The 18,207-nt window shown below is 38.6% G+C and overlaps 1 protein-coding gene across 1 annotated transcript in view; it reads right to left on the bottom strand.

The window, feature by feature from the left end:
* The window catches only part of UBR5 (ubiquitin protein ligase E3 component n-recognin 5), a 140,810-nt gene that overhangs the window by 28,782 nt on the left and 93,821 nt on the right, over nucleotides 1-18,207 (bottom strand). The window contains exons 22-40 of the mRNA XM_048841402.2: nucleotides 18,021-18,147; nucleotides 16,941-17,092; nucleotides 16,384-16,479; nucleotides 15,776-15,899; nucleotides 14,726-14,823; nucleotides 13,912-14,060; nucleotides 12,375-12,466; nucleotides 11,356-11,502; nucleotides 11,132-11,250; nucleotides 10,914-11,040; nucleotides 10,682-10,811; nucleotides 10,226-10,386; nucleotides 8,735-8,974; nucleotides 7,635-7,758; nucleotides 6,643-6,754; nucleotides 4,726-4,857; nucleotides 3,539-3,796; nucleotides 2,590-2,858; nucleotides 84-295 (exon numbers count right to left, since the gene is read on the bottom strand). Coding sequence (XP_048697359.1) covers nucleotides 84-295; nucleotides 2,590-2,858; nucleotides 3,539-3,796; nucleotides 4,726-4,857; nucleotides 6,643-6,754; nucleotides 7,635-7,758; nucleotides 8,735-8,974; nucleotides 10,226-10,386; nucleotides 10,682-10,811; nucleotides 10,914-11,040; nucleotides 11,132-11,250; nucleotides 11,356-11,502; nucleotides 12,375-12,466; nucleotides 13,912-14,060; nucleotides 14,726-14,823; nucleotides 15,776-15,899; nucleotides 16,384-16,479; nucleotides 16,941-17,092; nucleotides 18,021-18,147 — 2,869 coding nt within the window. The remainder of the gene's footprint in view (nucleotides 1-83; nucleotides 296-2,589; nucleotides 2,859-3,538; nucleotides 3,797-4,725; nucleotides 4,858-6,642; nucleotides 6,755-7,634; nucleotides 7,759-8,734; nucleotides 8,975-10,225; nucleotides 10,387-10,681; nucleotides 10,812-10,913; nucleotides 11,041-11,131; nucleotides 11,251-11,355; nucleotides 11,503-12,374; nucleotides 12,467-13,911; nucleotides 14,061-14,725; nucleotides 14,824-15,775; nucleotides 15,900-16,383; nucleotides 16,480-16,940; nucleotides 17,093-18,020; nucleotides 18,148-18,207) is intronic.

The raw sequence follows: 18,207 nt of genomic DNA, 5'->3' as shown, positions 1-18,207 counted from the left end.
CCCAAAATGTCACAGTGAGTAAAGAGGTTAAACTATAAAATGAATAAATGCATATAATTGAAACATGAAATGAAATTTCACACCTTCTACCCTCAAGTGTTCTTAAACTAGCCTCCTCACGTGCCGTCATCCTCTCCCTTCTCGTTGAGTTCTGAGAAGCATGCAGGGGATGGTTTGGATGTCCAGGGTCACCAGCAGATGCTAGTGCAGAACCATAACGCAGTTGAGCTTCAGTGGAGTCCATGATGCTAACCATCCAATTCCAAGTGGGAATAAGCTTTTCCTCTACATAGTTCTGAACAAAGATGAGACATAATGAGTTAGCAGCATCACAAGCAAAAACAGAAAGAAAGGCAATTAAAGTCTGAGGTATTGACAAGACATCTCTAAATCCATCGGATTTAATGTAAATACTTAAATCTCTCTATCATCTGCCATCTCTCCTCACGAGACCTCCCATTCCTGAAAGCCAACAGAAAGATCCACTCTGCTGTTAGCTGCTTCCCATAAACATCACTACTCTAAAGAAGCCTGGAGCTCCCACCATGCAACACCTCCTTATTCACCACCTCAGAATCTCTCAAGGTAATCTTCGCCAAACATTCTGACCTCAATCTTGGAGAGCCCCATCTTGTGTCATTTGATGCTGATGACACACAACCCACCTCCCAGATGCATATTTTCAGTGTTCCATCCAAACTCTGATATTTCTGTTGCTTCGTAAGAATTATCTTCCCCCTCCAGTCTCCCTCTCTTCCATTGACTCCACAATCTTTATCTTCAACTCCACTTTACCACTGTGCACTTGAGTCCTTGACTCTATCCTACAACTCTGTGCTGTCATTTTCTAACCCCTCAATCTGTTCCCTTGACCCCACCTCACCTAATGTCTCATTCTCTTACTCACTGCCCCCCTCTTCTTCAAGCTCTCTCCCTCCCTGCAGACTTCAAACATGTTATTGTATCTGTTATGCTAATAGGATCCTCCCCTTGACCCCATTTGTATATCCAAACAACAGCTCAACTCAAAAACTCCTCAAATCTGGTCTATATACTCACTGCCTGACTACGTCATTTCTACATCACTTGAATGGCCCACCACCATTTCAAACTCAATATTCAAAACTGTAACCTTCCCAAAATATCTCAGTTCACTGTAAACAACTTCACCATTCTACTGAGTTTCATCATATTAGTGTAATATTCAATTCCTCTCTGGCCTCCACCCCCCCCAAGCTGTTATCAGGTCCTCTCTTTTCTTCCGATCCATTTATAATGACACCAATCACCAAAGTACCTAAGCATTGTTTCTCCTCCACAACTAAGACAGTCAGCTTTCTCCTCTCGTGTCCCACTACAGAAACTTCTTTCCACACCCCGAGCATCTTTTGCCTCAATTTCTGAAGCACGCTCATCTCGGTAGTCTCCAAATCCCACCACACTGCACTGTGCCCTAAAGAAAATAGCATAGCTAAAAATCATCTTACTCTCCAGCTGCTTATACAGTGTCACTTGTCTGTGACTTCCTCTCACCTTTGTATGAAGTTCAAGTTCCTCATCTTCATCTCCAAATTACCGCTCCCTATTCCCACTGCCTATGTTCCTCAAGCCTTCCTCCTGAAAGCCCCATGTCTATTTTCCAAACATTCAAGTCTTCTTCCATGGTGCCTCTTAGACTTTGACCTCCCTTTCTCCCCACGTGCCAGCTGTCATCCTTTTACCCTTTCAAATTCTTCCTTATAGCTCACTTCTTCTGTGAGTACCACCAAAAATTGATGTGCAGCACTCCAGGGCCTAAATTAAACCTGCAACATCAGGGAGACCTGAGGAGTAGAACACTGAATGGATCTCTCAGATGAAGACCTAAGTGGATGGCTGAGGGATGATAAGGGGTTGGTCCTGAAGAGATGTTCCCTGAACAGGGGCAGGACTCACAAGTAGGGAGGCCTGGGGAATGGAACACTGTGGGGAGTTCTCTTACAGGTCACCTGACCTGGGGGCCGAGGCAAGAGTCAGGAGACTTGCCTGGAGACTGGGGCCCCAGCACAGAGGCTAAAGGAACTGGGAACACAATGCTGCTATTGACTCTTGAGTTGGTGACCTGGAGTGTTCTCCCTGAAGAGGGGAGTGGAAAAAAACTTGTTTCTACATATGTTTATCGTGGGTTTGTTCCTGCATAGGTTGACTGAGTTTGTTGAGAATGATTTTACTGCAAGGTGTTTTGTTTGGGGTCAGGGAAGGGGAACTACTGTGCTGGTGTACACAAATTATGCCCAGAGATGAGTTTTGCAAGCCATAATACATTATTTCAAAGCATTCAAACATGGACAGAAGGAGCTACAAAAATGCCAAGAAGCAATAATGCAAAGTTTGTGTGCACAATTTCATCTCTAAGATCTGAAAATTTTACACTAAATGGTTTTACAGAGAGATTAGATTACTCTGTGTGAAATATGGATAATTCAACGTATTAAAAACATTTAAAGTTCTACAGCAATTAACTGGAATGCAAATACAAGTATTTTATTTTTAAAAAATGTTAGCACTGAAACCAGCATTAATGTCGAGAATGTTCTAGTTGCACCATACCTGCAAGTTTACTGCATCCTGATAAGTCAGTTTCACTGCAGCGGGGATCTGGGAGTATACCAGATGATTGTATTTGGGAATCAAACCCATCAAATCAGATATCTGTCGGATCACAATACTGTATGCCCTTGCTAAGCTGCTTGCAGATGTTAAATAGCTGCTTGCATTGCTAGCTTCTAAAGCTGCTGCTGCTGCTGCAGCACTTGTGCTGATGGTGCCACTTCGACGTAAGTTTGATGGATCAATATAAATCAAACCTGCTGAACTTGCTGAAGATAAGAGAAAGTATGACACCATTAATGATTTTATATACCCTTTACTAATTCTTGTGTTTGACAACAGAAAAAGTTATTAAAATAAACTAAACTTGTAAGTGATTAAACATGAATAATGTACCTGTACTGGCCCTGCAGCTCTAACTAATAAAACTTAATTCTAATATCTTCTTGGAGCAGGAGTAAATACTGTATTTTACTAATTTCTTAACTAAAGCTTAAAGAGGCAAAGCACTTTAAGACTGTACATGTCCTCTTAAGCTACACCAAAAAGATATGTGGTTAAGAAAACATACTTAACACTTAATCCTATGGGCTAGTCTACACTAATGCTGGAAGCTGACCTATGTTACGCTATTTCAATTATGTAAGTTACGTAACTGAAGTCCACATAACTTAGGGTCAACTTACAGCAATGTCTATACCATGCTATGTTGACTGGAGAAGCTCTCCCGCCAACTTACATTCTGCCTCTCGGGGAGGTGGAGTACAGACGTCAATGGGAGAGCGCTCTGCCACCGACTTAGCTTGCCTTCACCAAACCTGTTAAATCGACACCAGTGCATAGATCACAGCACTGTCGATTTAGCAGGAAGCATAGACAAGTCTTACTAAACGGCAAAACCAAAACCATTTATAAATGATGTACGTGCATTCCCTTTGCTGAGACTTGCCTGCTGGGGCAGATGTACTTGATGGAGCCGTGCTAGTTGTTCTCTGATTCTGGGTGTTGCGTACAGCCCACTGCATTGAACGGGGAGCTTGGGCAGCACCATTGGCATGAGAGCTATTTGTGGTTCGCTCTAGAGGCTCATCAAGCATGAACGTCTCCTGCTCTATGTCATCACTCTGGCTACTGCTGCTGTCTGAATCACTGGAGTCATTTGACTGAGAATCATCCTCAGAAAAAAATGCTGGAACACTGCTAGCACCTATGTAGGAAAACAGTGTTTACTGTAATTTACTTATAAGCAGTGATGCACAGTCAGACTATTGTACATATATAATAAGTGTTTGAAAACTTCTTCCTGAAAAAGAACTACACTTGTAACATTCAAGTACCATGCTTACAGAATATCCAGAAATGCATTCTAAGAAATTGTCCTTAAAATACTATTGCTAACTTTCCATGACAGTTTTATGGAAAGGCAATCAAATTAGTTTTACTTATGTTCTGAAAGACAGTTAAATGATTAAGGAACATTTTATTTAAAACCACAGTCCTTTTCACTAACAGGTAATAGAGCAGAAAGTCAATGTAGGAGTTTGACCTTCAGATGACTTCAACCTCGGATTTAGAAGGATCCAGCTCCCAAACAAGAAGGCAGAACAGTTGCTCTCAAAAATACTTAAAAGTAGTGTTCAAGTTACATAGGGAAAAGAAACATTAAAACATTTAAAGCTGACTTTTACAACGCTCCCAGGTATTTTCACACTGATGCTAATAGCTGCACAGCAACAGAATATAGGCAGAAAGCCATACTACAGGAGCCCATTTCTCTTAAGAAGGCTGCACACTGCTGTCTCACTGTAGACAAACATAAGACATTAAGTGAGAAAAACAGAGGAGAAGGAAGCTTCAGAGACAAGATTACAGGAGGAAAAGTCTAATTTAAGTGCTAAGGGACTCCCCTACAAATTGGGGGTAGAACTAACTATTTCCCCACATTTCCCCTGCCCTTTACTGCCTTTGGCACTAGGCAGCATGTGACCCTTCAAAGATTTTGTACCAGAAGCCGACAAGTAAAGTCTCTCCCAACCTGTATTTAATCAGTTAGATACTTTCCTTTATCACATATGCCTAAATCCTGGCTTCCAAGTTTAAATGAAGACCAATGCAAGAGAGGATGAAATGGTGTACCTGCTTCTGATCCCGCAGTAGCTGCAGTGACAACACTTCTACGCCCACTAGCATTATCCTGGTTGCTGTGGTTACTCTCACTGTCACTTTCTGTTTCAGCTGCTGCTAGTAGATCCAGCTCCATGTCACTGCCTGCAAAAATGAAAAAATACAATATTAACATCTAATGCTTACAGGAAAATAATTTAATATAAAAGGAATTTGTGTAGTCCTGCATATTTACAACACCTCATGCTTATAACAGAGCACTAACCATCTTAAAGCCATCTCACTTCTACACTTTTATTTCTTCTAAGTTTTGAGAATTAAGAACTCATTAAGAACTCAAGCCACAAGATTCTACATTTAAAGTGGCACTTCCAGCCTTATTAATTCTGCCTGTGCATATGTACTACATAGTCTTTAACTACAGGATCATGTTCTGTTTCAAGAAATAAAATGTACATATAAACGGAGTATCTTGGAAGCAGCTGAAGCCTTGAGTTGGATAGTTTCTAGTCACATTTCAGTTTTGGACAAACCCAAATCCGGATAATCAGGATTACCTGCAAATAAAATGGTTCAAAAGGAAAATCCAGGGCAATCCTTTAGAAACATAGAAAATGCCATATTTCATCATACGTTTGATCCAGCTAGGCTGGCATACTGTCTCTGACAATGGCTGATACCAGACAATTCAGACAAAAGTACAACAGTTCCCATAATAGACAATTAGGAAGAAATCTTTCCTAACCTAACACAGTTTGTGCTGGTCTTAAGGCCTCAAACATAAAAGATTTATATCCGTCTTATTTTTCTATCTGATATAAACGTACGTTAGCAGTTCAAATTATTCTTTTCAACCTGTATTACTTAGCATTTGGCAATACTGTATTTTGTTTGACATCATGCTATCCATTTGCCTCTCTTTATGATGTCTCCCCAGTCGTCCTATCTTCTCTAGTCTTGAAGAATCTAAATAACTGTCATCTAAAATGTTTGCCTTCTCTCTATTCACTCCACTTATTACATCATTAATATTTGTACTGAATAAAAACCAGTCCTTTTATGAATCCTTGGAAAACCCCACCTGATCTTTTCTCATATTTAATACTGACTATTTTGACTCATTTTTTAATCTCTGCCCGTTTCTGGCCCGTAACTCTTGTGAGGGACTTTGTTTAAATGCTTTTTGAAATTTCAAATAAATTATATACCTCAGTTTTTTTTTTTCTACTATTTTGCCGATAGGCTAAAAAGAATTGGTTTTGCTGTTTAATAAGGCTTGTCTATGCTTCCTGCTAAATCAGCAGTGCTGCGATCTATGCAGTGGTGTCGATTTAGCAGGTTTGGTGAAGGCAAGCTAAGTCGATGGCAGAGCGCTCTCCCATTGACGTCTGTACTCCATCTCCCCGAGAGGCGGAATTAAGTTGGTGGAAGAGCATCTCTAGTCAACATAGCATGGTATAGACACTGCTGTAAGTTGACCTTAAGTTCCTTCAGAACTCTTGGGTCATCATCATCAGGGCCTAGAGCAATTTGTTAGTCTTTAGCTGTCAATTTGTTCCATCACTTTGAAACCTCAATCTGTTAGTGTCCCATTTATTAGCTGAAAAGTGAAACTATGAAGTCTGTATTGCCTCAAAATTCTCTGTGGTGAAGACCATTGCTAAGAAGCCGTTAGCTTCTTTGCAATACCTTAAGCCTCCTTAATTGCTCCCTTTATTCCTTGGTAGTTCAGCAAACTCATCTATTCTTTCACAGGCTTCCTGGCTCTGATGTATACAAATTTCAATTTATTACTTTCTTTATGCTGTATTATTGTTAACTGTACTATTGTTAACTAGTTTGTCCAGAATCTTGTCTTTTAAAGGGGTGGGAGAGGGAGGAAGAGGAAGGAGAGATGCTCCTTTTGCATTATGAATGAAAAGTGTATACCATCTTCATCATGCTCATCATGTTGTCCTTCTGCTTCAGCATTTTCTTCTCCATGTTCTTCTTGTTCATCATGGTGGTCTTCTTCTCCAGCTACTCCCTCAACCACTTCAACCTGGAAAATGCTTTTTATTTTTATGCTGTAACATGTATATTTATCTTCATTCTATTCAAGTACAAGCTGTCTGCTTTTTCCTGAATTTTGTTCTGTGAATCATACTGCAAAGTGACAATTCTGTTTCCTGCAGCAATACTAGTATAAAATGGGCATACAATTCTGGTAGAGGTGAGGAGGAGGAAGGCATTTATTTGCACTGGTTTGTGTGGCAGCTCATTTGACAGTTCACAAATGGAATATTATGGAACAGACAAGACATCCAAAAATAAAAGTTGCCTTAGACATCAGAATCTAATATTGAAAGGGAAATGTTGGCCACAAACACCAGGATTAACTAATCCTTTCTGAGTTTGTAGTTGTTTTTTTTTTTTTTAATCATCCACCTAGAAAACTACAAAGGATCTTATCTAAAGGACATCTCCTCTTGGTGGACCTATGCTCTGAAATCTACACATGTTAACAGATTGTTACAACAAAATATCACCTAACACACTTGAAACATGCAGCATGTAAAGGACTGAGTGTTACTTTAACAGTGTTCTGAATCATGTTCTAGTTTTGCAAAATTCAAACGTTTAAGAACGTGTCTACACCACCATTCAGTCCAACCCCATTTCCGTAGCAAGACTGAACCATGTTCTAATCACGTCAGGCACTACTGTCTTGTAACGCAGACCTTCACCACACTTTTTTCCAGTGTACAGCAGACCTTACTTGCAGCATTCCTGGAGGCCACTGCAGTCTCTATACCATGTATATGCTCAAGTACTGAATTCATGACTTTCTAGCTCAGAGGTGAGTGCCATTGATTATGCACTGATATTTAAACATCAAAATGCACATTATGTACCAAATTGAGAAAAATTAAGAAAATAACCTCTTCCACATCTGCTGATACAATATCATCTTGCTCTTCATCTCTGCCACGAACTGGCTGTGACTGGCTGATCCGTCTCTGCTGAGGATTCCTTATAATGTAGGAGGACTGAGACTGACTGGAACTACAACAAAATAGAAACATAAGTGAACTATGGCAACAGAAAAAATTACACTGTAAATATTTTTAACAAAGTAGTAGTCATTCATTTCCCTTCTCACAACAGAGCTAATCTAAAAATCTCGTGGAAGTGTGAGGATGGAAGAACAAAAGGACTTCCTCAGATTTAAATTACTATCAAATTAGGAGGACCAGCCTTTTCCTTTCCTTTCTTCCAGATAAAGAAAACACTTTCAAATTAGACTAAAATGAACAGTTAGATTATCACTTACTCAGCACATGTTCACCTTTCTGCAAACATACCCAAACAGAAGGAATTAATCAGTGTGTTCATGTACGTGGGACGGGATGACAGCACTAGTCAGTGAAGAAAGGAAAGTACCATGGGCACTGGCAAAGTGCTGCTCTTACCCAGCCATTAGTACTTCTCCAGTACTGCTGGACACCAGCATTTTTTCTGCTTATCTTCTGTCTAAAGTTACTTGATCTAGAGTGTCTCCCCCTGTGATTGAGCTTCAATATCATTACCCCTTACTGCACTTGGGCTGGAATCAGACTGTCTTCATCTCTCTGTGTTCACAATACAGTCAGAGATTTGCTCTCATGCTCATTGGGGGTCTCCAGTAGCAGTTGCATTTCTCTGGACTCAGCCAAAACAATACCAGATTACCCTCAGAACAACTGACTAGGTTTTTTCCTGCCTCCCATGCATTGTAAAAAGCATCCTGTATTCACACCCTTACAGGTCCAGATGCAAAGTACACAGGCAAGTTATTCTTTTATGGTGTTCTGGTGGATGCTGCCACACAATTTTTTGTGATTTATACACTCATGGCCAAGTATTCTGGAAACATTTTACTTGTAATATGGAGCCTCTACATTCTGCTACTAAATACATCAAATGATTCTTTAAAGAACATTCCAAAACCATATTGTAGCAAGCACATAACGAGATGAATAGAATAAGTAGTTAACTTTACCTGCTAGATTGATCAGACGATGGTCTTGGTGGTAGAGGCTCCACAGAGAATAGTTCTTCACTGCCTTGCATGGCATCTATACTAGTGCTAGCAAGAGTAAAGGGTGCAGTAGGACGCGCAATACCCATCCGGACTGGAATAATTAGGGATTCCGCTACATTACACAACTCCTCCACAGCATAGGGCAGCAGTGCTTGGAATACTCGTTTACATTTTCCAATTGGTTGTGGAATAAAGTTGCTAGAAAAAAAATGGTGGAAAGAAGAATCAAATAGGTCATCTTTTGAAAAAAAGTGTTTATAAGCTATATATGGGTAAAAATTATTAACCAATGACAGAATATGAGACAATATGTGTAATGCATTCTCAAAACTAAAGCAAAACACTCAGTCACACTGCAAGTGAAGCAAGTGAAGATACAGAAATTGCAATAATTTATGATGATGCTGGTCAAAAGAGGGTTAGAATTAGAGCTACAGGGGGAACCGTCTTCCCATCCTGCAAAGTTTTCAGAGAGATTTCCTAACTTTTCCTGTTCTGCACCAGTACAAAACAAACAAAAAACAAAAACAAAAAAACAACAGACTCTCACCCCTCCCCCAGAACAGCCAACCTAGGGATTAGGGCATTAACATGGGATGAGAGATGCCCAGGTTCAAATCCCTGCTCTGCCAGTCTCCTACATTCCAAGTCAGCGTCCTAACCATCGCCAATAGTTATTCTGAGGTGTGGGGTCTCAGTTTTTTCTGTTGGAATAGTTCCACTTTGAAGACATTTCCATTAGAGCAGGTACTTGAAACTAAGTCTCATCCCAGATGAGCAGCCAACCACTGAATATTCTGGGGTGGGTGAGCCTACCTGCCTCCCTCCCTCTCTCCCCCAACAAAAAGTTTGCTTTAGCTTTTATCAGCATTTATTGAAAAATTCTCGAGATTTTTAGATTAGCTCTGTTGTGAGAAAGGAAGTGAATGACTACTACTTTTACTGAAAAATTCTCAACTAATTCTAGTTTGACTACTTCTTGTTAATGTAACACCTGACACTAAGTCTGGAGACACTACTACAAACTGCCAATTGTGCTGAACTGTGTGACTATATTATGCATGCTGTTGTAGCTTGTTGGTCCCAGGATATTAGAGAGACAAAGTGGGTGAGGTAATATCTAGCTTTTGAGCTACACAGAGCTCTTGTTCAGGTCTCTGTAGCGTGAAAGCTTGAAAGAGAAGTTGGTCCAATAAAAGATATTACCTCACCCACCTTATCTCTCTAATTATGCTATGGGAAAATAGAGACTAAAAGAAGAGTCAAACCATTCCTTTTTATATGAAACTTAAATATCATATGAATCCAGATCTCCAGAGGTAAAAGGCTAGTTTCAGAAGCCTCATGGATCAACTATCCCCACAGGACCATTTTAGTGTTTTCCTTATTAATGACTAAACACCAGTTCATACACATTTATTTATGTAATGAGTAAAACACAATCCTTACTTTTTCTTTTTGGATGAAGCCATTTCCACACTAAGAATAACAAAAACTCTTGCCACGGAACGCAGAAATCTCATTGTAACGGCAATAGCTTCTTCTCTACGCCCTGGAGTGTATTTATTTTGTAGCTCCTTTACGAGGGTACCCAGCAAAGTATCTAAAAGCTATGGAAACAACATTATAATGCATTATTTATGTGGTAAGAAATCACACTAGAAATGCTTAATGCATTTTGTTTCAAGTGTCTAAATTAAAGATTCACAGAAAACTGGTATCTAAAAATGTGCTCGTTCCCTTAATGTAAAAAAGGCATATCAGTAGATCACATAAGAGCAGAATTGGATGGAAAACCCCATACCCTTTGAAACTGAATTAAAAACCAACTCTTAAACGTATCAATATCTAATGGATATTGCAGGATGTACAAAATTAATTTAAAACATGGCTAAGAGTGCTTACCAAAATATCTGCTGTGCACTTGACAATAAGGCAATGTGTAAAACAGTCCAACCGAATTGTACCACTTTGCTGATTAAGGTAAACTTGTTCTTCAGGCAAAAGATGACCTATTCTACTGCTTGCACTAAGACTTGGAAAAAACAAAGCAAAATGAAAAAAAAATTTATATAAGTTGACAGATCTCAAAAACAAGAGTTTAAAAAAAATTGAAACAATATTTGCAAATACACACGGGTCTTTATTCTCCTGGGAGCCAAACATGATCATAGATTTCAACGCATTCCAGTCTTGTAAAACACGTTCCAAAGCAAGCTGAGCAAATCGTGGAGGTTCTAAATCGTGATCAGGCATATCAGAATCTAAAGAGAAAACGAGGCAAGAGTGGTATGTGAGAAAGGGAGTGAAATGCAGAGACCTACATATTTTTCTTTTCATTGAAAAAAGGCTCACCTTCAGGATTTGCAGTTTTACGATTACGATCTTCCCTAATTCTAGGTGGTCTGTACTGGCAGTGTTCCACAGTTTGCCTGGCAACTGTCTGTACTAAAAATAATAGAAGATGTTCCCCCCTGTAATGCAGAATACATTAGTAAGAAAAATATTTAAAAACAAACCTGTCACATATTTTATTCCCTCTACTCCCTCACCCCAAGTCACTACAAATACAAACTTGCCTGCTATTTGGCATTGTGACCAGATTTGTAGTGGTAAGCAGTCTGTAAAGTAGGTCAAGACGAGCAGACTTCTGACCTGCAATTAGTGTTTTACACTTGCATTTTTCCCAGCAATCACAGTAGGCTGTTGGGGATGTTCGCTTGAGCCTGAAACAATTAAAAATCTTTGCCATCACTGTTCAGAAATTCATTTTTAAAATATTTACTGAAGACGGCTTTTGGGTTTTTGTTTTTTTAAATAAATTTCATTTTCTACTATAAACTTTTTGAAACAGTAAACACACATTTTAGAGAAAAAAATTACAATGCCTAAATAACTCAACTTTAGTTTATTGGTGTTCTGTTCTACTACTGATTTAGCATGACAGTTTCACTACACAGCTTTTCACATTTCAGATTACTTTTTTTTTTAAAAATAAAAGGGATCTCCAAAGCATCAAAAAGTTAAACTGAAAATCCTTTTTTCTACTGAAGAAAAATCAAAGATTCTTAAAAATGACAAGCACATCTTTGTGGGTATGAGCTGATAACTTGTTAATTTATATATGTTTGATATTAATGAAGCTGGGCTTAAGCGGTTTAACGAAGTTACCTGGACTGTAGCTTCAAATTTGTAGCAATCAAATATTTTGGATGTATATTTGGTTTTAGCCCATTTATCCCTTGCTCAGGGCTACTTGTTAGGGGGAACATACTTTAAATTTTTTTGATACTTCATAGCTTTGGTTCACATTTTATTCCTATATAAGCAAACTTCGGAGGTTGTGGTTGAATGTGTTAACCATTTACTCTGTATGCCACTGCCTCCAGTCAAATAGCAGAAAGACTAAAAACATTTATGGATATAAAAAAATGTATGGATATAGACTGGTTCATATTACGTTAATTTTTAATAGTTAATATGCAAGTATTTTGTAGCATAAATTAATGAATTTGAAACAACTACTAATCAGAAGAGAAAGCAGTTAGTGAATGGAACCAATTAAGACATCAGTTTGTCTAACTCAGTGTGTACTTACTTGCAATCATGACCTTTGTGACAAACCCTTGCACATTCTGTGCAACAACAAAGAGATTCCAGTAAGCCACATGTTCGGCATTCAAAAATATCCTAGAATGAAAAAAATCTCCATTTTATAAACTTGAAGTTATATGCATAATTTCCCCCTCATGATGGATATCTAGTATCAATATTCACTTCAATATCAAAAATGTAGTGCTGGAAGAGACCTCAAAAGTTCATCCGGTCCACCTCCATCTTCTACAATAATACAGGATTAAGTATATTACAGTGTACTTACATACAGTAAAAGCTATTTTATCCGGCATGTTAGGGGGATGGGAGATGCCAGTAAGTGAAAAATGCTGGTTAAGGAAGAGAGTTTGGGTGCGGGAGGGGGCACAGGGAAGTGGGTTGGAGCACTGGGGGGGTGAGGGGGGGTGTGTGTGAGTGTGAGAGAGAGACGGGACGGAGGCTCACCTTGGGCGGCTCCCCGCAAGCGGCGATCTGTCCTGGCTGCTCCTAGGCAAAGGCTGGCAGGCTGCTCCACGTGCCACCCACGCAGCTCCCACTGCCACAGTTCCCAGCGAATGGGAGCTGTGGAGCTAGTGCTCGGGGCAGGGGCAGCATGCAGCGCCGCCTGCCGCGCCTCCACCTAGGAGCAGCCAGGACAGGTCGCTACTTGTGGGGAGCCACCTGAGGTGAGTGCCCCCCAGATCCAGGGCCCAGCACTCGCTCCCGCGCCCCAACCTGCTGCCCCAAGTCCCCTCCTTCACCCAAATGCCCTCCCAGAGCCCACGCTCCACACCCCCTCTGCCAGACTATAAACCTCCTGCCAGATTATAAACCGGAATGTCAATGAAGATCAGAAATGCCAGTTTATAGAGCTTTCTGGTTGGTGAAGTGCCAGATAAAACAGCTTTTACTGTACATTGCTTTCTTTTGGTATTCTTTCAGTAAAAGTGAAGCTATTAAAACTGAATGTCAAACTAAGGCAAGACTGAGCAACAGGACAGTTCTGGGGGAATAAAAGCAAGCTGAAAGGAAGACAACCTCAATTTTTAGAGCTGCATTAAGGCTTAAAGGGTGGCTGTAGTGGCCCTAGGGTAAAAATGGACTTTAAAAGTTGTTGAGTAGGTGCATTTTTGTTGGTTAATCAAAGACTGCAATGCCTCTAAAACCTTGCTTTTTAAAATATTCCTTTAACACACAATAGAACTACTGTGAAACATTTCTGCTAGTTAATCCTTCAGACTATAGAATACTCTGCTCACTTACAAATCTATGTCCAAGCTGTTCAGGGAAACAGCCCTAGAACTCTACAAGCAACAAGGTTTTGACCAAAAACAGCTACCGATTTATGTTTTCCATTTTGAGAAGTGGAACTAGATAAAGACGACTATAGCACAACTCCAAACTGTTAAAATGAATTAATAGATGAAGTTCATCTATACAAGAATAGGGCCACTGGTGTTCAGTAACACTAACTCTAAAGTACAGACAATGCATAGTTTTAAACACTTTTTAATAAGTTAAATGGGAATGTGTTTCCTTACCTGATTAATGTGCTCTGCTCCAGTCCACGTAAAGCTGCATGTATCATTACAACACAAAACATATAAAGGAGAATCATCTGGGTTTGTGCCAGATGGGCAAACCATTCCCATGAACACATCTTCCTCTTTTTCACTAGAAGTTGCCTCAGCTAGAAAAATTCAAGCATAAGTCTTTTAAAACAAAGTTTTTCATAGTAAAATCCATTTTAAAAGAGTTAGAAATATGAACGACAAAATGCTCCCAATAATATTTAGAAGACTTCTCCAACACACTCTAGGTCTTCCCTACAAAGAACACCTGCAGATAACTATGATAGGAAGTTAAGCAGGTGCTTAAGTCTTTGCAGGAAGGGGACCTAAATGTGTACAGTTGCATCAGATATTGTATTCCAAACCAGAAAGAATAAACTTAAGTAGTGGATCAAGTGATCCCTTTATATTACAGGAGTACTGTGAAGTTTAATCATTCAGCACTTTGAGAATACTATCTTAATTCATTAGTGTTTGTAAAGCAACAAGATCCTTGAATGAAAGGCCTTGTTAGAGCAAAGTAGTAGTATTAACAAAACTCCATAGCTATTATTAATACACATATTAGTACATGTTCTCAAATAGCAAATTATCCATGACACAGGCACCATATTTTGGGAGGGGTAAATTTTGAACACCAGCATTTACCCGAACGTATGAAATTTTACATAAAAGAATGTATGTTAGTTATGCATTCACTTACTGTCTCTCTATGTATGCCAAAACGAAAATTAAAAAAAGGAAACAGCTTCGTATGCATAAAACATATTTGAAACTCATTTACCTTTGGCAATTTTCTGTGCAGTTTCCAGAATGGTAATTGCAGCAGGGTACGCTCTGCCACTAACAGCAGACATAAATGGTGTCATACCTCTTGCATCTCTAGTAAACAAATTTGTAACGTTATTACCAAGTAAGTCGAAAAATGCTGAACTTGTAGTTACAATAGAAAGCTATGAAAGAGGCCAACTTAAACCTATATAAACAGGAATTAGCCTGGATAAACGAGGCTGCTGAATATTAGTACATATAAAGTAATAACCAAAAAGAATGAATTTTTTTGTGTAACAGAACAAAACTGGAAAGATTAAAAAATAAAGTTAGTATAGCGCAGACACTAAGGAAAAGCAAGGAGTTGGTAATTTAATAATTTACCATATATTTAAAACTGTCATGTTGATTAAAGGGAGAAATGCAATTAATTAAGAGTGTCTTTTTTTTACTGTAATAATCTAAATAGTCTTTCATGAGAAAAGAATTCAAATGTTGCTTTAGTCCTCTTTGGTATCTTATAGCAAACTTTTATTGCACAATGGGCAATATGTCTGTCAAAGTTCCAGAGTTTCCTGACACTTAAGTAGTGTCCCTTTGTTTCTTAATTAGTATGAATTCTCCCTACTATGAATAGTTTATCAATTTTATCAATCTTGTCAATTGTGAAAATAGTTAATTTCAAAGCCTTGTCTTATCCAAAGATATTAAGTTGGATTCCATTTCATCTTTCTTCACAAAGAATCTCTAGATCTGGTGTCAATTTCTTATGATACACCCTTCTCCAATACAGCAGTATCACAGTGTTAAGTGCCTAGATTAAATATCCTCAAAGGGATTACTTGAGAAGTAAAGTACTCTGTAATCCATGTATCTGTGTGCACACACTCTTGCAGACATTCTGCAGTAATACTAGTTTAATATACCGTTTCATATTTAAAATTTGCCTACATATTGAAGACATTTTAACCAAGATGTTCATGAGTAAGTTTCAGCTCATGTACCATCTTCAGGGGACATTTGTTTTAAACAATGGCAGCACTTTTCATTTGAAAACCCTTACTTGGCTGATAGTAGTTCTCGAAGATAAGGTTGTAAAACGACACTATCACATAACAATTTCAGTATAAAATGAGCATTTGCCTTCCGATCCTTTGATTCTACTACAGACGGTTCGGTAGAAGGACCTGTAATTAGAAAAAATACTTCTGTGGAAACAATCCCTAAAGTGGGTCCCTCTTACAGGGGGTCATTTAATAAAAATAATTTCATCAAAAAGACATAGTTGTATTAAGGTTATCATCAATCATCACCTTGACTATGACAGTCTTGGCAGTTTCAGCAACACATGCATTTCACTGTATATAAAGGACGTAAGATTTGCGAATGTGAAATGTTATGAGCTGAAACAGATAGCACAATTTCATATTACTATTGACAGTTTTCAAATGCACAAAATTTACAGGTAAATAAAAGTTTGTGATGTTCTATTGAGCTGTGTTTTACATAAAAAACAGTTTAAGAATAGTGGTAAAATGCTGCTTCAAGCCAAAACTATCTGTATTTACAAAGAAGGAGCAGTTGGGATACACAAAACCTATCAAAAGGTAGCTTTTGTGATTCCCCCTTCCCCCCTTCTAAAGCATATCCAGATAAAGAGCAGGTTCTCACCTGGTATGGTGGAGGTGCTAGGTCCTGGGCCAGTGCCAGTCGCTGCTGTGGTAAGAGATCCCACAGCGGGGGCCAGGATAAAATCAATGTCACCATCTTTCAGTAAACAGAACAGCAGGATGTACATCAATATATAAAAAACATCCCTAACAACAAGCTTTTTCTGCAGTATCTAGCTACACTATACATCTGTTCTTTATATTTAACTGACAATTTGCTTTTAGCAAAAAGTCATGTCATTAGGCTGACATCAATGTAGCCAACATTATAGCAAAGTTTGGTTGTTAAAAAAGTTTGGCAACAGCATTTTAAACAAATTTTGTTTATTGTACCAGTTTGAATAAGTGCTTTTAAATTCTAAATCACTGCTTCCATACAAAAAGTACATCTGACTAGTCCATTACTAACATTACTTACTCTTCAGGACATTTTTTAAAATCTATACATTTCAGTCTCATACACTAAATTTTAGATTCACTTTTAAAGTCATTAGTTTCTTATTGTTTTTTTTAAAACATGTTTAGTTTTACACTCAATTGATACGTTAGCAATCTTACCAGGATCCATTGCAGGAGGATCAGGAACCCAGCTGGGAGGAGCTATTGGTGGAGAAACTGGGTCCTGGTGATCACTAGATGAAGCTCCAGCTTCATGTCTACCCAATCCAGCTGCTCGCAAGGATCTTCTCATCATCTCCCTTAATCTCAAACTGAATACAAACCAAACAGAACAAATTCACTTCCACATTAAGTATATTACCTAATTATAAATCAAAGAAAAACTTTTGTAGTTAAAGGCAAACCAAACTTGTGGGGGGAAGCACTTAATGAAATTAGAGGTCCTGAAGACAGCAAATAAATAGGGACACCTTGTGAGTTTATCAATGACTTAGAGCAACATAGGTACCATACCCTCTCACCCCCACCAATCCCTCAACAGCAATGATTAGTTGGGGGAGAAAGGGGAATAAGAGTTGCAAGAATCCAAGAAGCTTGCAGAATGGATCACTATAAAAGATATTAGGAGTATCAATTACAATATTACTCATTTATTTTGCCATCACAGAAATTACACTCTAATATATACAGATCACACACACTGAAATCATAAGCCTATCCTAGAAGTTTTAAGATGTAAATATAAGTAGCAATTTTCAAACACTTCTATAACACTTTTATTCCTAGACTCTCAAAGCACATTATAAACAGCAATTAATTAAAGCCTCAAAATCTCCAGGTTGTAGATAAGTACTAATACACAGTTGAAGAAGCTGAAGGCCAGAGTAGTTGAGACATGCCCACAAGTCTATGCTAGAGCTAGAAACAGAACCAAGCCTGTCTGGCCCTCACTCCTGCACTTTAAACACTACATCCCCATTTTCTTCTCCTTAATCTGACAACAGCACCTCATGCTTGACCACAGCTAAAAGGCAAAAAAACCAAAACCCCCTTCCCCCGCCTTCGAGGTTAGGCTTATGATTGCAGTTTGTGTGGTCTGCGTACATTAGAGTGCAATTTCTGTGATGCAAAGTAGATGAGAATATTGAAATTGCTATTCCTAATATCACCTTTTATAGTTTCATTAATATACAAGGGGTACTCAAAGTACAAAACAAGCTTGTTAAAACCAGTTTATACCTTCTGCTGCTTGATGATCCTGCCCGATTTCCTGGACCATTGCTTGATACTACTGAGATTGCATTTGCAATAGCCTCAACCGCAGAAAGCCTTTCAGCAAATGTATTCCTTTCAGAGCGCTCTGCTTCTGAAACATTAAGAAAAACATTTGGTGCCAAATTTTAAATAAAGTATCATTATAAAGAAA

This window comes from Caretta caretta, chromosome 2 (assembly GCF_965140235.1).
Source record: "Caretta caretta isolate rCarCar2 chromosome 2, rCarCar1.hap1, whole genome shotgun sequence".
NCBI lineage: Eukaryota > Metazoa > Chordata > Testudines > Cheloniidae > Caretta > Caretta caretta.
This window is presented reverse-complemented; position numbering and strand designations above follow the sequence as displayed.